The sequence below is a fragment of the Diospyros lotus genome, chromosome 1 (assembly GCF_014633365.1).
Source record: "Diospyros lotus cultivar Yz01 chromosome 1, ASM1463336v1, whole genome shotgun sequence".
NCBI lineage: Eukaryota > Viridiplantae > Streptophyta > Magnoliopsida > Ericales > Ebenaceae > Diospyros > Diospyros lotus.
Window position 1 is genome coordinate 2,551,338 of NC_068338.1, and position 24,755 is coordinate 2,576,092.

Consider the following 24,755-nt stretch of genomic DNA (forward strand, 5'->3'; position numbering starts at 1 on the left):
CTGATCACCGAGTAGAGTTATCCTGTAATCAGAACTATGATCAGTGAGTATCTTATATATATATATATATATATATATTATTTTTAATTAATTATTTGTGATTGTTATACACAAAAATACAATTTCTTATTTGATAAATATTGGTTTTATAGTATTTTCCCTGAGCTTGGCCCACCAGGTGTACAATCAAAGATTTGGAAGAGACGGCACACTGAAGCTTGGCTTCATTGGGATGACGTGCCTAAATTAACACGACAGATGTGGCTATACGAATTTAATGTAAGTATAATTGCAATTATTAATTATAGAAAGTTTCAAAAAAAAAATTATACATATTTATTTATTTTTAATTTCTTGTAGAAGGAGTTTAAGTGGCAACCCAATGAGAGTGATCGTATATGGATCACTTGGAATAAATCTGATCGGAGAAGTTTCAGAAATAATTTGAATAAAATTAAAGGAGGAGCATATAAGGGCGAATGGATGGATCCGATGGTGCGGCGAGCATTGCAAGCCAAGTGGGATGAAGACGAATACAAGAAGCGAGTAGAACAAAACAAGAAGAATCACGCCTCCGAGACTGGTGGGTCAGTCAACACAGGCGGATCCATTACTTTCACCGAGAGCCGAAGAAGGATGGTAATTAGTTTTTCCACTTAATTGTAAATTTTATTAACTTATATAATGATTTATATTTTTTTTGTATTTACTTCATATATTTGTCATGCAGTCAAGGAAATTAAACCGCGAGCCCAATGAATTTGAGATTTTCAAGAGAACCCACACTCGGAAGGATGATCAAGGACAAGAAGTGTGAGTTGATAATAGATCAAAGGCCGTCGAAGTAATTGTATTTATGTACAATTTAATTAACATTACAATTTAATATTTTTTTTATTAATTGACAACGTCAATGTTTTAATTTATGTATATATGAGGCATTCGAGAGATTAAGTATAGAGGCATCTTCAGCATCAGCCGGCGGTAGAGAGTCGTCCTCTCCACCTACAGTCGATGAATGTTAGATTTTTTATCAGGCTGTCTCTGGTAGGAACAAAAAAGGGTCATGTCTACGGTCTCGGCTCTCAAGGTAGGCAATCATTCCAGGTTAGATTCGATAGTAGCTCCAGCGGTTCATATGGGTTATAATACCCCTTATTTTTGTGAAGATGCCATGTATTTTAAGTGAGTTTAGAATACTGAAAATATGTTTGAATTGGCAACGAGTGACCGAATCAATCGTAGGGAGTATCTAGACCTTAGATACCTAAGGTTAAAGGTATATTTTTGATGAGCGTCTCGAGGCAAGATTTATGATATTGAAAGAAATCAAATCAGAAATGGTTTTCAGTTAAGTTGTAGCCTAAAAAGACCGAATGATGGTAAGGGGCTTCTGAAAAATTGTATATATTGAGTAATTTTGAGTTATTAATTTTGGGATTTTAAGTATCTCGATAAATTTTATGTTTGAGGGTGTAATTGTAATTAGAAAATTATCCAAACGAAATAAGGATAAAATTAAGAACTTATGTGGTAAAATATTGAAGTTGAGGACTTGAAATAAGGGCCAAAGTGTTATTTGAAAGAAGTTTGGGATTTTAGCTTGGATTTCAAAAGTTGAATTCATTCTAGCTTTGGATTTCAAAAGCCATTCAATTATAGGTTTGAGTCTTTGGAGTCCATGGCTAAAATTGTGACAAGTGGCATAATGTGATTAGTTGGAGAAATCTATAAAAAGACACCATGAGTTGTTCTCAAATCATTCCAAACAACTTTGAGAGTTGAGGCACTCTAAGAGGAAGATCTTACTCTAGAGAGAGAGTAGGAAGTTCGGCAAGAAGGCGGGAAGGAATCGAAGGAGAAGCCGGGGAGAATGAGCCTCGTCGGAGTTGTGGGTCTTCATTGGAGTTCACCAAAATTAGTCAGTAAAAAACTGAAGTAAGTCAATTTTTTTTGATAATCCTGTAGATGGGGAAGAAAGGGTCGCGTAGGTTCAAACGGGGGTTGAATCGGAGTTAAAACGAGGGAGATATGGCTGAAATACGAAAATGACGCAATATTGTCTGAAATCTAGCAGCAGCGCGTGAGTTACACGCGCCGGAAGTGGCTGCGCGTGAAGGCGCGTGAGCCACCTTCTTGAGGCATGTGAGAGGCCTATTTTCCTTCAAATTTTCTAGTTATACCCCTAATTTAATACCCTTCAATCCTATATAAAAATATTTAGTTTTAGGTTTATCGAAATATGTATTTTCTGCAGAAACCTAGGCCGTTTGTTGTGAAATTATACCCTCGAAGAGATAAACCAACAAGGTGAGACTCCTATACTCCAAATTCTATTTTTATTTTCTTATGAGAGACTTCTATTGCATGAGACGTGTTTTGTGAAATTCCTGTACATAAACTCTTGTTATAATCTTACGTGAAATTATGCTGCATATATGAACTGTATTTTTCTGAAAAATATATGCTGTTGGTTTTTTAACTGTTGCATTTATAAAATTCGTGTGGCCATACTGTTGTACCTATTTGTTGTTGGCTGAGGGAAAAAGTCGGATATCCCTCGAGAGGCGCTATGCGTGCGCCATCGAGAAAGCTCTCGTGGGGAAGACCGTGAGTCTAAGGAATAACGGATGTGGTGCTTGCATGAGTGCTATGAGGTCGGGCCGAAGTGACATGGTTAGGGACCTCCCGAGAGGCGCTATGCGTGCACCATTGAGAAAGCTCTCGTTAGAGGAGGCAAACTTGTTCACGAGGCACTTCGGAGTAGTTCTCCTTGTCTTCTCATACATTTTATACCTGATTATGCATCGATATAAACTATTTTTGGAGTTTCTCACTAGAAGATTCATCTTCTAATTGGACTATGTCCCTGGAATATTTAAACATTTCAGGTTCAACAAGGGGCTCTAAGGGAAAGGAGGTAGCTGAAGAATAAGCTTAATTTACTGTTGTTGTATGCTTATGTGCGAACCTATGTAATTTTGGATATGTTTAAGATGTTCAGTTATCATTTGCGAGAGGTGATGTAATACATTTTGTAGACGTCTTGAACAATGTTATGATAAAGCATTATGGTTGGGAACCATATCAGGTTCGATCTAGCTTCCGCATTAGAAATTTTAATGCCTATCTTAGCTATTCAATTATTGGGTTTGTTAAGCTAAGAAGGTAAAAATTAGGGTTTTGGGGATATTATGTGATGTGTGACAACTATTGTGATATGAAAACTTTTTATATTCCCAAAATCCTAAGTTATAACACCCTCAAGAAAACTGGGGTGTTACAGTTGGTATCAGAGCGAACCTAAGGAAAAGTTCGCATGTGGCTAGATGAGTAAAGCCACCGTAAGTTTTGGGAATTAGGTTAGGATTTTTGAAATATTTAGTGGCATACTCTTATTGCTTATTCAAATTGAATTGTGCCATGCCGTGATGATTTAATAGATCGCCCTGTCTTCTTGCCAGATGGTGAATACAAGAAGGAACAGGCACGAGAGAGGCAATGGCGAAGAAAGCAACACCAACTCGCACCTAGGAGGTGGTGTAGAAGGTCAAAGAGATGCACGAGCTGACCTCGGTGAAGGCCGAATTGATAGGATCGAGAGAATCCTAGAAGGCATGGCTGGGTGAATTTTGGAGTTGCAGCCCAAGCAAAGAAGAGTAGATTCCTTAGAGAGGTATCTACGACAAAACCCGCCATTTTTTGGAGAAAAACCGGTAGATGACCCCGCAATTAGTGAATACTGGTTGGACCAGACCGAGAAGATCCTACAAAGATTAAGAATCCTGAATGAGGACAAGGTCGAGTGTGCGACCTATATGCTGGAAGAGGAAGCTACTCAATGGTGGAGGTCTATGCAGCGAGCAATACCTAACCGGACAGGATCTCAAGGGTTGGCGACAGACGTAGAATTGGGGGAGGCACCCCAGATGTCGTGGGAACGGTTTAAGGAACTGTTCAACGAGAAATTCTTTCCCACTTGCTGGAAGTTGGCTAGAGCTCGAGAGTTTATGAACTTACGCCAAGGGCCAAATATGTCTGTGGCCCAATACGAGGCTGAATTTCTGTGGTTAATCAAGTATATGTCGTTGTATGGGATGGACGATGTGGAGAAGGGACGAAAATTCTTACAAGGCTTGCGAATAGAGTTTCAACAACTGATAAGCTTGGTCCACGTGGAGTCTTACGCGGATATAGTTTTCAAAGATATGACGGCCGAGGAGAATATGATGCGGGTGGCAGAACTAAAGGCCACAACTATTCAAACTAGAGGACAATCAGAGAAATCCCACTCGACTATGGGACCTCGGGATGGTAAAATCGTGAAAAATGGCAAGGCGTGCTTTAAATGCAAGAAGAGGCACCCGGGCAAGAGGTGCGATGGCCAAAGTATTGTCTGTTACACCTGTGGACAACCCGGGCATACTTCCAGAAATTGCTAGAAGGGAATGGTCCAAGAAGGTAAAGCTATAGCAGCAACACCAGTGAGCATGATCTACTACAATTGCAACCAGCACGGGCACATCTCGAGGAATTGCCCGAAGAAGAAAGAGCAGCCGCTAAAGATTGAAGAGGGAAAAGGGACCAGACAGGGGCGAGTCTATAATTTGACCAAGGAGGACGTAGAGGCGAATCCTGCAACAATCTAAGGTACTCTTTTCATTTTGGATACTCCTGTGCATGCATTGATAGATCTAGGGTCTACTTATTCTTTTATATCGCATGCTTTGGTTGGGAGTTTGAGAGTAGAAACCGAGTCTATGGGGTGTCTTATGGTGATTTCGACACCTATGGATAAGAGTATGAAGTCCTCAGAAATGGTGAGGGGATGCGAAATTAGCCTGAGTAATGTTCGATTCCAGGCTGATCTGATTCTGTTAGAAGTATATGACTTCGACGTAATCTTGGGGATGGACTTCTTATCCAAGTACGACGCTAATATAGACTGTCGTAGGAAGATAATGACCATAAGAAAACCCGAGGGAGGGTGGGTCAAATTTTGGGGACAAGGCGACCCTGAGGTCGTAAAGATGATTTCAACAATGAAGGCTGCAAAGCTGTTGAGCCGAGGAGCTCATGGATTCATAGCTTATGCTCAGTTAGAAGAAAGAAAGGTACCGAAACTCAATGAGGTACGAGTGGTACGAGAATATGATGATGTGTTTCTAGAAGAATTACCGGAACTACCTCCACCTCGGGAAATCGAGTTCTCAATTGAGTTAGTGCTAGGAACCCAGCCAATATCAATTCTGCCATATCGAATGGCTCCGGCGAAGATGAAAGAATTGAAAAGTCAGTTACAGGAGTTGACTGATAAAGGGTTCATTAGGCCAAGCACGTCGCCATGGGGTGCACCAGTGCTATTTGTGAAGAAGAAAGACGGGAGTCTAAGAATGTGCATTGACTACCGTCAGCTAAATAAGGCCACTGTAAAGAACAAGTATCTGCTCCCAAGGATAGACGAGTTGTTTGATCAGCTACAGGGAGCAAAGGTGTTCTCGAAGATCGATTTGAGATCCGGATATTATCAACTGAGAATTAAACCTGATGATGTTCCGAAGACGGTATTTCAGTCGAGATATGGCCATTTTGAGTATTTTGTAATGCCATTCGGATTAACTAACGCTCCAGTAGCATTTATGGATCTTATGAATAGAGTGTTCAAGCATTATTTGGATCGGTTTGTGATTGTCTTCATAGATGATATATTGGTGTATTCTTCGAATGAGAATGACCACGAGGAGCACTTGAGAATAGTGCTAGGAACCCTCAGGAAACACCAATTGTATGCCAAGTTCTCGAAGTGCGAGTTCTGACTATCCCAAGTGGCGTTTCTTGGGCATGTGATCTCAGCCGAAGGAATCTCAATGGATCTAGCTAAGATTGAGGCTGTTCGAGGATGGAAGCAGCCAACGTGTGTGACCGAAGTACGAAGCTTTTTGGGATTGGCAAGCTATTATCGAAGATTCGTGGAAGGGTTTTTGAAGATAGCTGCACCTATGATGAAGCTCATACGAAAGGAGGTAAAATTCGAATGGACTACAAAGTGCGAGGAAAGCTTTCAAGAGCTCAAGGACAGACTGACCTCAGCACCTGTGCTGGCAATGCCTAGTGGGCCCGGTGGATATGTTGTATACACCGATGCCTTGAAGGTTGGTTTGGGTTGTGTATTGATGCAGCATGGTGATCGGGGCTGTCGAACACCAATAGATTAGTTGAATAAGAATTTTGATTTGCAGCAAGGGTGCAACCCAAAGTCGTCTCCCAATGAACCTCAAGCGTATCTGTCAAAACAAGGCTAAACGGGGGGGTGGGGGAAGTTTTTGATAAAAAAACAGAAAACTAAATAAGCAAGAACACAAGAAATCGAGATGCAATCAATTGCAAACCAACCTTCTATCCCAGTTTTCATCGCCTTCTCAATAAACAATTTGTTTAGTTTTAATCCTCAAATCAGAAATCACAAAAATCCTTTAACAACCGCCAAAGATTGGAAAGAAAACCGATAAAAAGATTTCAGAAACCTCTTAGTTCCATCTATCAGTTTTGATTCCCCTTATTGCACAGATTCGAGACTGATTGTTCTTGCTTCTCAACCGAGCACAAAAACCTTAGATTCTCAAACAAAGACAATGCATGCATTCATCCAACCGGCATCAACACATACACAGATTTAAGAGAGAACAGAAACAAGAGAACAACAAAGTTAAAACTAAAAAATGATTTCCATTAAAACCAAAGACTCAAACCGGGAATAAGGGTGGTATTGCAACCGATTACAGAATCCTTAGCCTTCCATCTTGACAAGAACAATGGGGATAAGGAAATCTGGCTGCTGTTCACGCCCTTCCAAAGAATTCTCTCAAAATCGGCCACTTAAGGTGCTTAAGTAGAGCTTAAGGATGAAACCCTAGGTTACTGCCACTTCACAGCCGATTTCGGATATGTTAACGTGAGGAATGGGCTTCGGAATCTTCATAAGAATTGTAGATCAGGAAGATTAGATGAATTTGGGCTTTTGAATCACTTGATTTGGATATCGGACTCCCAAGATATGGCCTTTTAAAGAATCAGCATCTGTGCAGCTTTCCTAATTTAACCCAACTTTCTAGCCCCGACTTTGAAGTGCTGTTTGAAGGCCCAAACGGACTCGGATTTGGACAAACCATACCATTCCAGAAATCCCTAGAAGTCCTATACAATATCTCTGAAGACATCATCTTCATTCTGGAACTTTATCTTGGCCAAAATACTAAAGGAAGTGCAGGAGGTTAAATCTGCTAAAATTGCCCTTACTTCTCTTTCTCCAATTTCCAAGATATCTCATTGCCATCAAGACGTTTCATGCCCCATATCATGTTCCCATAGCCCATAAACCTGGAAAAATAAAGTAAAATAGTGTGAAGCCCAATTCCTATAAAATAAAACCAAGATGAATAAAAAGGACACAACTAATGTGCAAAAAAGACTAAATTTGAGGGCTAAATAATATGAGAATATGTGTTCTATCAATTTCCCCCACACTTGGACTTTTGCACTCCTGGGAAAAACACTAAACACTAACATTCACTCTTTCGAACAAAAAGGATGCAAAGAATGCAAAATGAGAGGCATGGCAAGTTTTATAGGAATTCAACACTTCAAAGATCATCTTTCTTACACTTCCCAAACAAACAAGTAGCATGGCAATTATACTTGGCAAGGCGAGTCAAAATAAGCAGACCCTCATAGAATAAGAACATGCTTTCAAGTTCCTCAAATGCTATGCCCAACTCCACTCAATCATAATTCCACTACCAGATATGCTCATCTTCTAAATCTCCACTCTCAGTGCTTTATGCATGCAAATCAAAAGGACTTTTATTCAAGGCTCAAACATGGTAAGGTGAAAGGGATAGGAAGATAACAATGAAAAGTAAAGTAAACCTTAGGAAGAAAACATTCAAGACAACCCAATATCAATGAAGAACTATTAAGCAAGCAGAAAATAGACACAATTTTTTTTTGAAAGGTGGGTGCGTTTTACGCTCCATCCCAACCTTTGTGAGTGCGTTTTACGCTCCATCTCACCTTGGCGAGTGCGTTTTACGCTCCATCTCACCTTGGCCTTTGGCCTTTCTATCTATTTTTCTTTTTGATTCCAAAGGACTTGCTTAATATGTTGCCATAATCAAGGGATGCAATGAATGTTCTTCAACCTAAAGAAGGGAAAAGATCACTTTTTTTTTTTTTTTTTAGTATGACGAGTAAAATGAAAGAATGCCTTAATCATCTTTTCACATGCATGAGCATTGATAGCTTCAATAAAGACTCAAAACAAGCTCTGGAGTGATACCCATAATTAGTGAATGTAGGCATAGCATAAGAAAGGACAAGAACATGCACAAATATCCCCACAAAGGCTACCTCAATCAACTCACCAAGCCAAACTCATTTCCAATTTACTTGAAAGCCCAAAAAGATAAGATCAACTTTCTAATCATGCTAAATTCTTTCAAACTCAATTTGCCTCATTTTGCATTATTTTTATTTTTATTTTTATTTTTTTTCAATTTTCTAAAACTCCTCCCCCACACTTAAACATTACATTGTCCTCAATGTAAGCATGCTGCAAGAATCAGGTATAGGACAACTAAATAAAATAAGGAGAGAGGAACAGCCTGATTTTGTCAATTGTAGGCGGCGTTGAGGAGATGCAGCTCCTCCATAGTATGCTCCCGAAAGCTCTCGTAGAATGGCTTGAGCCGCTGCCCGTTGACTGTGAATCGCTTTGCGGTTGACTCATCCATAAGCTCAACTGCACCATAAGGAAAAACATGAGTAACCACAAAAGGACCAATCCAACGAGAACGCAACTTACCTGGCATTAGTTTTAGACGGGAGTTGTATAGGAGGACTTTCTGGCCAACTTCGAACTCTTTCTTGTTGATGAATTTGTCATGAGCAGCCTTAGTTTTTTCCTTGTAAATTCTGGAGTTCTCGTATGCTTCCAATCTCAATTCCTCAAGCTCTTGCAATTGAAGCTTTCGTTGGGAACCAGCCTCTGTCATATTCATGTTGCATTGCTTTACCGCCCAATAGGCCTTATGCTCGATCTCTACCGGCAGATGACATGCTTTTCCAAAGACCAGTCGATATGGGGACATGCCAATAGGAGTCTTGTAGGCCGTGCGGTAGGCCCAAAGTGCATCTTCCAACCTTTTGCTCCAGTCTTTCCTGTTGGGCTGGACTGTCTTCTCTAGAATATGCTTGATCTCTCTGTTTGAAACCTCAGCCTGCCCATTGGTCTGTGGATGGTAGGGCGTCGCCACTTTATGTAAAACTCCATACTTTCGAAGCATGGATTGCATCGTTCTGTTACAGAAGTGGGATCCTTGATCACTGATGATGGCCTTGGGAATGCCAAACCTGCAGAAAATATGAGATCTAACAAAATCTGCAACCACAGAAGAATCATCAGTCCTGGTGGCTCTAGCTTCCACCCATTTCGAAACATAATCCACAGCCAAAAGAATGTACACAAAACCAAAGGAGACAGGAAAAGGACCCATGAAATCAATGCCCCAAACATCAAAGATCTCACAAAATAGTAAGGGTTGCTGAGGCATTTCATTCCTACGTGATATTGATCCTGTGTGCTGGCAACGTGTGCAATTCTTACAAAATGTATGAGCATCTCGAAAAAGGGATGGCCAATATAAACCTGAGTCTAGGACCTTTCTAGCTGTGCGTTGAGGACCAAAGTGACCACCACATGCAAGTGAATGACAGAAATGCAAGACTGAAGCAAACTCAATATCGGGCACACATCTCCTAAGGACTTGGTCACTACACATACGCCATAGATATGGATCATCCCATACATAGTACTTGGCCTGACTTTTAAATTTACTTAGCTGATCTCTCTTAAGATGGGCAGGGATATCAGATGCAGCTAGAAAATTAACAATGTCAGCATACCAGGGCTCAGTACCATGCAAGTGATAGAGTAACTCATCTGGGAAGTCATCTTTGATAGGCTGACAGTCCATGGTAGTGGCATCTGAAGGGGAAGGAAGCCTGCTCAAATGATCAGCCACAAGATTTTCAGCTCCACTCTTATCTTTGATCTCAACATTGAACTCTTGAAGCAGGAGCATCCACCGTATCAACCTGGGTTTGGCATCGTGCTTCTTCAAGAGATATTTCAAAGCTGCATGATCAGAAAACACGACAACATTAGAACCCAGGAGATAAGAGCGAAATTTATCTAAAGCAAACACAATGGCAAGAAGCTCCTTTTCAGTAGTGGTGTAGTTTGCTTGGGCGTTGTCCAGAGTGCGCGAGGCATAAGCAATGACGTGTGACTTCTTCTCCACTCGTTGTGAAAGGACGGCACCAACTGCATAATTGGAAGCATCACACATGAGCTTGAATGGCAAGTCCCAGTTGGGTGGCTGGATGATGGGTGGAGAAGTCAAGCGCCTCTTAAGCTCCTCAAAGGCTATCTTGCAAGACTCATCAAATTTGAATTCCACATCCTTCTGAAGCAGGTTGGACATTGGAAGGGCAATCTTGCTGAAGTCTTGGATGAATCTCCTGTAGAATCCTGCATGTCCAAGGAAAGAACGTACCTCCCGCACAGACGCGGGGTAAGGCAAAGAAGAAATGATATCGACCTTGGACTTATCAACCTCTATACCCCTCTTGGACACAACATGACCCAAAACAATCCCCTGCTCAACCATGAAATGACATTTTTCAAAATTTAGGACAAGATTCTTCTCAACACATCTCTCTAGGACTCTACCCAAACTGATCAGACACTCATCAAAGGAGGTCCCATAAACAGAAAAATCATCCATGAAAACTTCCATGCAATGCTCAAGTAAATCTGAAAATATACTCACCATGCATCGCTAGAACGTACCTGGGGCATTACATAGACCAAATGGCATCCTCCGGTATGCAAAAGTGCCAAAGGGGCAGGTGAAGGTGGTCTTCTCCTGATCCTCCGGTGCTATGCAAATCTGAAAATAACTAGAAAAACCATCAAGGAAGCAGTAATGGGACTTTCCAGCTAACCTCTCTAGCATCTGATCAATGAATGGGAGTGGGAAATGATCCTTCCTGGTAGCTTGGTTGAGTCTCCTATAGTCAATGCAGACTCTCCAGCTGTTCTGCACTCGCATGGGCACTAGCTCATTCCTCTCATTGGCTACCACTGTGAATCCTGTCTTCTTCGGAACTACCTGCACTGGACTCACCCACTTGCTGTCAGAGATAGGATAAATAATGCCAGCCGAAAGTAGTTTACTTACCTCTTTCTTGACCACATCTAGAATGGTGGGATTGAGTCTCCTTTGGGGCTGCCTCACTGGTCGAGCTCCTTCCTCTAAATGAATCCTGTGCATGCATAAGGAAGGGGATATACCGGGAATGTCTGCAAGTGACCAACCTATGGCTCTCTTATGTTGCTTCAACAGATTCAGCAACTTCTCCTCTTGGTCAGGCTGAAGGTTGTCGGCGATGATCACGGGTAGCTTGTCTCCATCCGCCAAGTAGGCGTACTTCAGATTCTCGGGCAGGGGCTTACACTCTAAGGTGGGTGGTTGTTGAATTGAAGGCACCAATCTGTTTATGTTTCCACCTACCTGCACTACATTCTCAACAACAGAAACTTCCTCTATGGGAGGCACATGAGAATCGGATATAGTATGAGAAGGCGCACTATCAACAATACTCAAAAACTCATCTATTTCAGAACAAGCATTACACTTACTGAGTCCGTCATGACACTGAGGGCAATGCATATCATCAGGAAAATCATGGATGGTGGGGAATTCAGACTCAAGATTCTACAACTCAACACATGCTTTCTCCACCATTAAGTCAATAAAGTTAACATGCAAGGCAGAATGATCTTCTAAGGGATACTTCATGGCATCAATGATATTGAATTGAATGGTGTTACCAGCGAACTCCATAGATAAAGTACCCTCATGCACATTAATTATTGTCCTTGCAGTCTTCAAGAAGGGTCTACCTAGAATAAGTGGTGCTTGTCCGGGTGTGTGATCATCCTCCATATTCAAAACATAGAAGTCAGCAGGGAATATGAAATCCTTTACCTTTACTAATACATCCTCTAATACTCCCTCAGGGTATGCTGTGCTCCTATTTGCCAACTGGACCACCACTCCTGTAGATGTCAATGTGCCTGCACCTGCCTGCAAAGAAGAATACACAGATTTAGGCATCACATTAATAGAGGCTCCTAAATCCAACATAGCATTATGAAATTGCAAATTTCCAATAGTGCAAGGAATGGTGAAAGTCCCTGGATCTTTGCATTTCTGAGGCATGGCAGGTTGAATCAATGCTGACACATTTCTTCCCAAGTTGATTTTTTCATTTCCTTTCAGTTTCCTTTTGTGGGTGCACAAGTCTTTGAGAAACTTGGCATACTTGGGAATCTGTCTGATGGCCTCCAAGAGTGGTATGTTCACCTCAACTTTTCTGAAAGTCTCCATGATCTCCTTGTCCAACTCAGCTTCTGCCCTCTTTTTATTTTGAGTGGCTCGGTGAGGAAATGGCAGTGGATGGTTGTGAGAAGTCTCTCCTCTATCTTGATCAATGGTGGTGGGCTGCTTATCCTTTTGAATGGGAGGAGGCTGATCTTCTTTTTGGCTTTCTTGTTGCTGCCCAAATTCTGGTTGTGGAGAGGGTGAGGGTGGGCTGCTTAACTCCTTGCCACTGCGGAGAACAATAGCACTTACATTGCCCCTTGGATTTGAAACTGGCTGTGAAGGCAACTGACCCGAACCTTGACTCCGTAGCTCACTGATGTTGGTTGCCAGCTGTCCAATCTGTGTCTCCAAATTTTATATGGCAGTGTCGGTCCTTTGTTGAAACTGGAGATTGTTGGCAACGAGCTGCTTCATGATATCTTCCAAGCTTGATTCGGATTTAGGAGCTAGTTGGGGTTGCTGCATTGATTGACTTGGTCTTTGTGCATTGAATCTGTGCTGCTGAGGTTGCTGCTGCTGTGGCTGGAATGGCTAGTTGGAAGGACCTCCATACCTCAAGTTCGGATGATCTCTCCACCCTGGATTATAGGTGGCAGCATATGGATCATATCTTTGTTGCTGTGGCTGGAAGGGTCTTCCTGGAAAAATGCCAGCACAGGCTTCTATATTCTCCTGCAGTTGAGGACATTGGTCAGTACCATGGGAGGATAATGAGCAAATACCACATACCTGCTGAGATTTGGACTGTCCTTTATCAAGGGCTAGCTGTCTGACCATGGAGGCCAATTCCTCCAGTTTGTTCTCTATCCTCTGTTGGTCATTGATGGCAGCAACACCAATCTCATTGGCTTGTCTCATGGGAGTGGCTGACCTGGTACCAAACTGTTGGGCATTCTGTGCCATCTTGGAGATTAGCTCTTGAGCAGCTGCTGGTGTCTTTTCAGAGAGGGCTCCTCCACTAGCTGCATCCACCAAATACCTATCCATTGGAACAAGACCTTCATAGAAGTATTGGACCAGCAGCTGGTCACTGATTTGATGGTGTGGACAACTAGAACAGAGTTTCTTGAATCGCTCCCAATACTCATGTAATGTCTCCCCATGATTCTACCTTATGCCACAAATTTCTTTTCGAATGGCAGCTGTTCGGGATGCTGGAAAGAACTTCTCCAAAAAGATGCTTTTTAGCCCATCCCAACTTGTGATGGCAGCAGGTGGTAGGTAGTATAACCAATCCTTTGCAGCTCCATCCAATGAGAATGGGAAGGCCCTAAGTTTATCTGCTCCTCATCAACTCCTTGTGGCCTCATTGTGGAGCAGACAACATGGAATTCCTTGAGGTGCTTGTGCGGATCTTCACCTGCAAGGCCATGAAACGCGTAGCAGTGACTCATAATCCTCACACCCCCATTTCTTTGGACACCAAGTTTCAGCAAAATCGGAGAAAGTTGGAAGCAGTGAACAGTAACTGTCAAAATCGTTTTTTTATCAAATCAGCTCCTATTTTGCCTCAAAGACCACCCTAAATGCAAGAAAACATCAAGGGAGGCATAAAGACATGAAAGAACATCAAGTAAGGATGAGAAAGGAAGAGGATAGAACCGGTATCTTGTTCTCAATCCTTAAATTTTGCTATCTGTCATGAAGGCTGTCAAAATCTGCTGAATAAGAGTTTGCTGAGTTTGCTGTCAAAACTGCTGAATATTGCTCTCTCTTGCACTTGGATTCAGCTTGCTGGTCTCACTACAAAACAAAGAATAAGAGTTTTCTGTCAGCAACTATTCCTGAAGGCATGTTCACTTCTTGATTTATGGTATAAACTTGGTACGTGGCGTTGTATCTAGCAGTGCCGAGTATGGTTAACTCGCTTTGGACCGGTAGCCCGCAACCAGCTAGTTTCCAACCTATATACCAAGTAGCAACCACAATCTCTGCTATTAGATTATCAAAGAATATATATATATTATTTTTTTTTTTTTGAATCAGTCTTCTTTTGACAGAAACGAGATTGGTTCCCCGGCAACGGAGCCAAAATCTGATCGGGGCTGTCGAACACCAATAGATTAGTTGAATAAGAATTTTGATTTGCAGCAAGGGTGCAACCCAAAGTCGTCTCCCAATGAACCTCAAGTGTATCTGTCAAAACAAGGCTAAACGGGGGGGGGGGGGGGAAGTTTTTGATAAAAAACAGAAAACTAAATAAGCAAGAACACAAGAAATCGAGATGCAATCAATTGCAAACCAACCTTCTATCCCAGTTTTCATCGCCTTCTCAATAAACAATTTGTTTAGTTTTAATCCTCAAATCAGAAATCACAAAAATCCTTTAACAACCGCCAAAGATTGGAAAGAAAACCGATAAAAAGATTTCAAAAACCTCTTAGTTCCATCTATCAGTTTTGATTCCCCTTATTGCACAGATTCGAGACTGATTGTTCTTGCTTCTAGTTAAAGCCTCAACCGAGCACAAAAACCTTGGATTCTCAAACAAAGACAATGCATGCATTCATCCAACCGGCATCAACACATACACAGATTTAAGAGAGAACAGAAACAAGAGAACAACAAAGTTAAAACTAAAAAATGATTTCCATTAAAACCAAAGACTCAAACCGGGAATAAGGGTGGTATTGTAACCGATTACAGAATCCTTAGCCTTCCATCTTGACAAGAACAATGGGGAGAAGGAAATATGGCTGCTGTTCACGCCCTTCCAAAGAATTCTCTCAAAATCGGCCACTTAAGGTGCTTAAGTAGAGCTTAAGGATGAAACCCTAGGTTACTGCCACTTCACAGCCGATTTCGGATATGTTAACATGCGGACTGGGCTTCGGCCTCTTCATAAGAATTGTATATCAGGAATATTAGATGAATTTGGGATTTTGAATCACTTGATTTGGATATCGGACGCCCAAGATATGGCCTTTTAAAGAATCAGCATCTGTGCAGCTTTCCTAATTTGACCCAACTTCCTAGCCCCGACTTTGAAGTGCTGTTTGAAGGCCCAAACGGACTCGGATTTGGACAAACCATACCATTCCAGAAAGCCCTAGAAGTCCTCTACAATATCTCTGAAGACATAATCTTCATTCTGGAACTTTATCTTGGCCAAAATACTGAAGGAAGTGCAGGAGGTTAAATCTGCTAAAATTACCCTTACTTCTCTTTCTCCAATTTCCAAGATATCTCATTGCCATCAAGACGTTTCATGCCCCATATCATGCTCCCATAGCCCATAAACCTGGAAAAATAAAGTAAAATAGTGTGAAGCCCAATTCCTATAAAATAAAACCAAGATGAATAAAAAGGACACAACTAATGTGCAAAAAAGACTAAATTTGAGGGCTAAATAATATGAGAATATGTGTTCTATCTCAGGTGATCGCATATGGATCACGCCAATTGAAGAGACACAAAGTGAACTATCCAACGCATGACTTGGAGCTGGCAGCGGTGGTATATGCTTTGAAGCTATGGAGGCACTACCTATATGGAGAGACGTTCGATGTATTCACAGATCACAAAAGTCTAAGGTATGTGTTCTCGCAGAAAAAGTTGAACATGAGGCAGCGATGATGGATGGAGTTCTTGAAGGACTACGATTGCACCATCTTGTATCACCTGGGGCATGCCAATGTGGTAGCTGATGCTTTGAGTAGGACTGTGCCTACTGTTATGGCCGGGTTGATGGCCCAAGAGTGGCTGTTGATTGAGGCTTTTAGCCTGATGATAGTGAGTGTAGTGCCGAAGGGATCTTCTGTCCTAGTAGCTAGCTTGGCAGTTCGGCTGGATCTGGAGACCGAGATACGTGAGGCTAGTGGAAGTGACCAACGTATACGTTTATGGGTAGACGAGCAAGGCCAGCCCAAGAGTTCAGATTTTGAGATGCGAAATGGCATTCTCAGGTTTCGGGGTAGAGTGTACGTGCCAAACCTTCAGGAGTTGAGGCAGAAAATTTTGGATGAAGCCCACAGAGCTAAGTATACCGTACACCCAGGAGCCACGAAGATGTATCGAGATCTTTGGGAAATCTATTGGTGGCCTGGGATGAAAGCCAGCGTGGCTAGGAGGGTGGCACAATGTGATATATGCCAAAGGGTAAAGATTGAACACCAGAAACCCGCAGAGTTGATGAGACCTTTGGAAGTTCCCGAGTAGAAATGGGAACAGATCACGATAGATTTCGTGACAGGATTTCCAAAGAGTCGAAGGGGTTATGATGTCATTTGGGTGGTGGTAGACAAGTTGACAAAGTCAGCGCATTTCCTACCTACGAGGATGGACCAACCAGTACGAAAATTCGCCGAGCAGTACGTGAAGGAAATAGTACGAGTCCATGGTGCGCCGGTAAGCATAGTTTCAGATCGGGACCCGAGGTTCACCTCGAGGTTTTGGGAGAGTTTGCAGGAATGCATGGGGACTCAGCTGAAATTAAGTACGTCTTATCACCCCCAGACTGATGGGCAATTAGAGAGGACAATCTAAACGCTTGAAGATATGTTGAGATCTTGTGCCCTTGATTTTGGAGGAAATTGGGAAGAGCATATGCCGTTGGTAGAATTCGTGTACAACAATAGTTACCACAGCAGCATTGGGATGGCTCCTTATGAGGCTTTGTATGGAAGAAAGTGTCGGTCGCCTATCTGTTGGACCAAAGTAGGGGAACAACAGATGTTAGGGCCCAAGCTTGTGCAACAGACTACTGATAAGATTCGAATAATCCAAGAGAGGATTCGAGCTGCGCAAAGCCGACAAAAATCCTATGCTGATCAAAGAAGAAGGGATCTAGAGTTCGAGGTCGGGGATCTAGTGTATCTCAAGGTGTTACCCCAGCATTTGGTGACGCGTGGAAGCGGTAAAGGAAAGCTGAAGCCAAGGTATATAGGACCATATCCGATCGTGGAAAGAGTCAGACCTTTGGCTTATCGATTAGAGCTTCCGCCTAGCATGTCTGGGATCCATAATGTGTTCCACGTCTCCCAACTTCGAAGGCATGTGCCAGATCCAACTCTCGGAGTTCGGGCGGAGACAATTGAGCTAAGGAATGACTTGACCTACCCAGAGTCACCTGGAGCAATTTTAGATCGCCGAACTCAAGTGTTGCGAAATAAAGAGATACCGTTAGTGAAGGTTCAGTGGAGAAATCACTTGGATGGCGAGGCAATGTGGGAACTTGAGGAAACAATTAGGAAGAAATATCCTCATTTATTCGAGGAAATGAAAATAGAGTAGGAAATTTTTATATTTTCTTCCAGAAATTGTATTTCAGAATGCAATAATTATTTAACATTCAATAATATTGAGTATGTTTCAAATTTCGAGGACGAAATTCTTTTAAGGAGGGGAGAATATAATACCCCATATTTTTGTGAAAATGCCACATATTTTAAGTGAGTTTAAAATACCAAAAATATGTTTGAATTGGCAACGAGTGACCGAATCAGTCGTAGGGAGTACCTTAGAGCTTAGATACCTAAGGTTAAAGGTATATTTTTGATGAGCGTCTCGAGGCGAGATTTATGATGCTGAAAGAAATCAAATCAGAAATGGTTTTCGGTTAAGTTGTAGCATAAAAAGATCGAATGATGGTAAGGGGCTTCTGAAAATCGTATATATTGAGTAATTTTGAGTTATTAATTTTGGAATTTTAAGTATCTCGATAAATTTGATGTTTGAGGGTGTAATTGTAATTAGAAAATTATCCAAACGAAATAAGGATAAAATTAAGAGCTTATGTGATAAAATATTGAAGTTAAGGATTTGAAATAAGGGCCAAAGTGTTATTTGAAAGAAGTTTGGGGTTTTAGCTTGGATTTCAAAAGTTGAATTCATTCTAGCTTTGGATTTCAAAAGCCATTCAATTATAGGTTTGAGTCTTTGGAGTCCATGGCTAAAATTGTGACAAGTGGCATAATGTGATTGGTTGGAGAAATCTATAAAAAGACACCATGGGTTGTTCTCAAATCATTCCAAACAACTTTGAGAGTTGAGGCACTCTAAGAGGAGGATCTTGCTCTAGAGAGAGAGTAGGAAGTTCGGCAAGAAGGCGGGAAGGAATCAAAGGAGAAGCTGGGGAGAACGAGCCTCGTCGGAGTTGCGGGTCTTCACCGGAGTTCGCCAAAATCAGTCAGCAAAAAACTGAGGTAAGTCCCTTTTTTTTTATAATCCTATAGAAGGGGAAGAGAGGGTCGCGTAGGTTCAAACGGGTATCGAATCGGAGTTAAAATGAGGGAGATATGGCCGAAATACGAAAATGACACAATGCTGTCCGAAATCTGGCAGCAGTGCGTGAGATACACACGTCGAAAGTGGCTGCGCGTGAAGGCGCGTGAGCCACCTTCCGGGGGCGCGTGAGAGGCCTATTTTCCTTCAAATTTTTCAGTTATGCCCCTAATTTAATACCCTTCAATCCTATATAAAAATATTTGGGTTTAGGTTTACCGAAATATATATTTTCTGCAGAAACCTAGGCCGTTTGTTGTAAAATTATACCCTCGAAGAGATAAACCAACAAGGTGAGACTCCTATACTCCAAATTTTATTTTTATTTTCTTATGAGAGACTTCTATTGCATGAGACGTGTTTTGTGAAGTTCTTGTACATAAACTCTTGTTATTCTCTTACGTGAAATCATGCTGCATATATGAACTGTATTTTTCTGAAAAATATATGCTGTTGGTTTTTTAACTGTTGCATTTATAAAATTCGTGTGGCCATACTGTTGTACCTATTTGTTGTTGGCCGAGGGCAAAAGTCGGATATCCCTCGAGAGGCACTATGCGTGCGCCATCGAGAAAGCTCTCATGGGGAAGACCATGAGTCTAAGGAATAACGGATGTGGTGCTTGCATGAGTGCTATGAGGTCAGGCCGAAATGACATGGTTAGGGACCTCCCGAGAGGCGCTATGCATGCGCCATTGAGAAAGCTCTCGTTGGAGGAGGCTAACGTGTTCACGAGGCACTCCGGAGTAGTTCTCCTTGTCTTCTCATACATTTTATACCTGATCATGCATCGATATAAACTGTTTTTGGAGTTTCTCACTAGAAGATTCATCTTCTAATTTGACTATGTCCCTGGAATATTCAAACGTTCTAGGTTCGACGAGCGGCTCTAAGGGAAAGGAGGTAGCTGAAGAATAAGCTTAATTTACTACTGTTGTATGCTTATGTGCGAACCTATGTAATTTTGGATATGTTTAAGATGTTCAGTTATCATTTGCGAGAGGTGATGTAATACATTTTGTAGACGTCTTGAACAATGTTATGATAAAGCATTATGGTTGGGAACCATATCAGGTTCAATCTAGCTTCCGTATTAGAAATTTTAATGCTTGTCTTAGCTATTCAATTATTGGGTTTGTTAAGTTGAGAAGGTAAAAATTAGGGTTTTTGGGATATTATGTGATGTGTGACAACTATTGTGATATGAAAATTTTTTATATTCCCAAAATTCTAAGTTATAACACGCTCAAGAAAATTGAGGTGTTACATGGGTTGTCATCGGAATTAGAACAAATGAGATTAGGGGTCACCCAGATGAACGAGGAGTTGCATTTCGCTTGGACCCAGGTGGTCGAGGTAAAAAATAAGCTACATTTCGCCCGGACTCGGATGGATGAGGAGTTGTATTCTGCTCGGGCTGAAGTGACAGAGGTGAGAAATGAGAATGTGGAGTTGGGTTAGTGGTAGCAACAGATGATGGCATGGAAGGAGTAGATGAATAGATAAATGATGGCATTACAAGCTGGCCCGTCTTATCAGCAACCTGGACCGTCGATTCAACCAGGACCGAGTAACTAGTTTTCTGATAATGAGGAACAAAATAATGATTGTAATGATGATAATTGTAATTGAATATTTATGAATTAATCAGTTTGAATTAGAAATTCAGTTTTGTTATTTTATAAATTTATATGAATTTTAATTTTTTTAAATTAATGATTATATAAATGTAAAGTTTAATTTCTATTTAATTAATTAAAGAAATTTTTTAATTATCATCCATTTTATTTATATATAAATTATATTATAAATAAATATAAAATAAACAAAATTTGAATAATAATTAAATATGAATTTTTTTATATTTAAATTTTTATTTATATAAATTTTTTATAATTTTATTTTTAATTTATGTTTACAAATTTTATTTTTATTTTGTCTTTTAAATTTATTTATTTAGAAAATAATTTTTTTATTTTGTTAATTTTTTAACAATTAAAAAAATTATTTATATAAATTTTAATAATTTTATTTTTTATTTACATTTAAATTTTTTTTATTTATTTTATTAAAATTAGCGATGGGAGTCGCACCCGTCGTTGATCAGCGACGGGTGCAACTCCCGTCGCTGATCAGCGACAGGTCTGATACCTGTCGCTGATTCCGTCGCAAAACATCTCTCGTCGCTATTTTCTATCGCTAATATTTAGCGAAAGGTATGCCCCCGTCACTAAATCCGTTACTAAAAGCTTTAGCGACAGATTTTTATATTTTAGCGACAAAAATTTTCGTCACTAAAACTCTATTTTTTTTTTTTGTAGTGATGTGCATTTGGAGGGGGGAGTTCTCAAGGTCAATTTTCACCTACCTCTTACAATAGCCTTTATGTGGATGCAGTTGGAAAAAGGAGTAAGAAAGGATGCTTATTTGGACTAGGGACAACCTATCCTAATTACTTGTTTGCATCCTTTAGTGAGGTTGTGTCCTAGTCTGAGCTCGACACTATGCGTCATACAATATCTAGCCTGATAGATGAGGTTCAAAACTAACAAGAGATGATACGTAGCCTCTTCTAGCTCCTAGGGATTGCCTAGATTCCATCAACCCGTCCTCTACCAACTGCGACCCCTCCAATTAATCTACCTCAAATAGCTACTCTAGCCACTGATACTCATTATGACCCTGTCGATGCTGTTGAGTATGATATTTTTTTATGAGTCTTGATATTATGACATTTTTATCTTATTATTTATTAGTTTTTATATTTTATGGATTGAAGATCCTTACCATGACATTTTCAAAATTTCTTAATTTTTTGTTTGCGTGTATTTGAAGAATTTTGAATGATTATTTTAAATTATCGTTTTTGAAATTTTAGTTCTTAACTTTGGGATTAAGAATTATTAGTATGATTATTGTTGGAATGATATTACATGTTGTCCATTTTGAAAGTAGGTTCAGTTTCTATCTCTATAAGCCAATTCGACCTATAGAGACCGAACAAGTTTTGTCTCTAAATACAAAGTTTAATTTTTTAGAGACAAAAAATTTGGTTTATGAATGTTTAATTAATATTTTATTATTTATGACAAAATTTAAAACCAATTATTATACAAATTTAGAGACAAAATTTAATAAGTTAGAAATGAAAGATTGATGTCTCGAATTGTGACAACACTTTTTGAGACAGCTAATTGCTCGTTACTAATTGCATTTAAAGAGAATTTTTGAGATTTAGAAACGAAAAAATTTCTATCTCTAGACCCAATATTTTTTCCTAGTATTTTTTGTAGTTTATTTTTACAATTAATTAATAGGGATATGTTAAATTTAAATCCAACGATAAGCAAAGTCAGAAGCAATATGCAATAAGTGTGTTAATGAGTGAATAAAAATATAGGAGGTACTTAATTAGGACGGACAAAAGAAAAAGATAAAAAAGAAAACTAGCGAGAATAGTGTGGAATAATAACTACCACCATTCCTAAAAATACTCAATGGCCAAATTAAGAAGGCAGAAGGAATAAAAAACGTTATTATTTGTGGTTCCAGAAATCAGGTCCGCATGCATGCAGAGTAGTCGTCCCATCAACCCAGGCAGCGGCGGCAATGGGAAGCAGCGTCGCCGATTCCAAGACTACCACCACCTCTTCCGCCCCTTCCACTGCCAGTAGTTCCTCCTCCTTACTGATCGAAATCAATGTGATTTCCGCGCAAGACCTAGCAGCCATCTCCAAATCGATGAGAACATACGCCATTGTGTGGCTTGAACCCGCTTTGGAGCGCAAGCTGAGCACTCACGTGGACTCGCAAGGCCATTCCAACCCCACCTGGAACGACAAGTTTGCCTTCCAAGTTGACAACGACTTCCTGCTTTCCGACGACTCCGCCGTCATGGTCGAGATCTACGCGGCCTCTACCTGGTTCCGCAATAACCTCGTTGGCACCGTCCGCGTTCTCATCACTGACCTCATCCACCCTTCTCGGAACATTTTCGGTGGCACCCGATTCGTCGCCCTTCAAGTTCGTCGTGCTTCCGGCAGCCCTCAAGGCATTCTCAACATGGGTGTTTCCCTCCACAATGGAGCCTCCGTCGATTCAGACGGCAAGGCGCACCAGCTGGTACGCCACAACTTCTCTAGCCTCACCCTTGAGGACTACTTACCCCCCATAAATGGCTCTATGGTGAATGGGTCCGCCGTGAATGGATCAGAACTTTGCTCCGACGTGGGGCCGTCGGCTTCAATTGTGGCGGCAGCTATAGCCAGCAAGGGATCACCATGTCGGGCGGTTAATCCAACGACGACGGTAGAGGCAACAGACCAGGAAAGGGGCTTGGGGATGGTTCAAAACGACGTCAATGCGGAGGACACGGGGAGCTCCATATTGGAGGACTTGACGGTGGAACAGGCCATGGCCAAAGGGTACAGAACGAGGACATTGGAGAGGTGGCGGATGGAGTTGCAGCCACTGAGATCTTCGGGCGAAGAGGAGGAGGAGGAGGAGGTGGAGATGAGGCTTGCGCGTAGGCACTCAGACGGAGGACTCTTCTCATGCATGGCGGTTGGGATTGAGTTCACCATCGTATGTGGGGCTAATAACAATAAAACAAACAACCACCTTAGAAACAAGAAGCGTAGTGCTGGTTACAATAAACCCATCGTCAAGCGTAGTCCTTCGCATCAAAACCTCAGCAGCTACAGCTAATTGATTAATTAAGACACTTATCTTTAGCTTGATTCCTCATCATGGCATGGCTAGTTTCCGTCGTAAAAGAGTGTCAATGCATGATCTAATTATAAATAATATGCAGCAGTGACCCCCCAATGGATATATATGAAGAATACGTAGGATTTTTCTTGTTGTTAAAGCAGAAACCATGAATGCCCTGGCCTCTGAGTCTCTCAGGTGTGGGTACCCTGGAGTAGCCTCCGAGAGAGTCTCCCGCGTACTATTCTGTTGGGAAGGTGTTCCAACGTTCCCTTATTGGACTTATTTCTCATGGCCCTATCCTTATCTTGAGATTGAACCCACTTTCTTGAACACAACAATACGCATTATTATTGAAAATGCCCTTTTAGGTCTCTAAATCCAATGTATTCTCATTAAACTTTTTTTAACAAATTGTAATTTTTCTCTTACGTCATTCTCATCCCACGTATTGTAATTTTTTTGGAGGCGTTTTGGCTGTTGTTTAATTCTACTGGTTGTCTTTTTTTAGCTGCTCTAGCAGGTTCTCATTTTAATTAAGCGTGTGGTACTCGTGGAGTTTCTTTCTTTTTCTTTTAGGTTATTTGATTTATGTCTCAATGGGTTGGGTTTAGATTAAACTCATCAAATTTAAACTTAACCCATATTTGATAAAATGATACTAAACCTATTGTTGTCAAAAAAATAATAATTAGAATTTGCAATGCAGAAATGTGGAGTTGAGCTTTCGATTTTTGCATGTCACTACAAAAAATCAGAGTTTTAGCGACTGAAATTTTCGTCACTGAAACATTAAAATCCGTCACTAAAATTTTTAGCGACGGATTTAGAGACGGAGGCCGATCCATCACTAAAGTTGGCGTTGCTAAAATTTAGCGACGGAATATAGTGACAGAGGTGTTGTGGGACGGATTCAGCAACGGGTAAGAAGCTCGTCGTTGGTCAGCGACAAGGGCCACTCCCGTCACTAATCAGCGACGGGTCCCATTTTCGTCGCTGATCAATTATTTTTTAAAAAAATTAATTGCGACGGGTAAGCAACTCGTCGCTGATCAGCTATAAAATAAAATAAAAATTTAAACGTAAATAAAAATTTTAAAATTATTAATAATTTACATAAATAAAAAAATTTAAAATGTTTAAAAAAACAAAAATTTTAAATTATTTTCTATAATAATTTTAATAGATAAAATAAAAATAAAATTTTTAACGTAAATTAAAAATAAAATTTTAAAAATTTACAATAAATAAAAAATATATTTATAAAAAAATTCATATTTAATTATTATTCAAATTTTTTTATCTTTTATATTT

At 40.6% G+C, this 24,755-nt stretch overlaps 2 protein-coding genes across 2 annotated transcripts; one reads left to right on the plus strand and one right to left on the minus strand.

Annotated features, from left to right (window-relative positions):
- Window positions 1–11,837: 11,837 nt before the first annotated feature.
- LOC127810916 (uncharacterized) lies at window positions 11,838–13,496 on the minus strand. Its single transcript, XM_052350527.1, has 3 exons — window positions 13,239–13,496; window positions 13,063–13,181; window positions 11,838–12,822 (listed from the first exon to the last, which is right to left on the minus strand). The coding sequence occupies exons 1-3, from the start codon at window positions 13,494–13,496 to the stop codon at window positions 11,838–11,840; spliced, it is 1,362 nt and encodes a 453-aa protein (XP_052206487.1).
- An 8,844-nt stretch (window positions 13,497–22,340) lies between these two features.
- On the plus strand, window positions 22,341–23,438 carry LOC127811045 (uncharacterized). The gene has a single exon (XM_052350753.1). It carries the CDS (start codon window positions 22,341–22,343, stop codon window positions 23,436–23,438), a length of 1,098 nt encoding a protein of 365 aa, XP_052206713.1.
- Window positions 23,439–24,755: the final 1,317 nt, after the last annotated feature.

Bases quoted from the DNA above. Each gene is read 5' to 3' on its own strand.
- LOC127810916 (XM_052350527.1), bottom strand. From the start codon at position 13,496: ATGGATAGGTATTTGGTGGATGCAGCTAGTGGAGGAGCCCTCTCTGAA. The intron at 13,182-13,238 runs GTATGTGGTATT...CCTCAACTGCAG, and splicing joins GACAGTCCAAATCTCAGCAG to GAGAATATAGAAGCCTGTGC. The intron at 12,823-13,062 runs GTATGGAGGTCC...AACCAACATCAG, and splicing joins AGAGATCATCCGAACTTGAG to TGAGCTACGGAGTCAAGGTT.
- LOC127811045 (XM_052350753.1), top strand. From the start codon at position 22,341: ATGGGAAGCAGCGTCGCCGATTCCAAGACTACCACCACCTCTTCCGCC.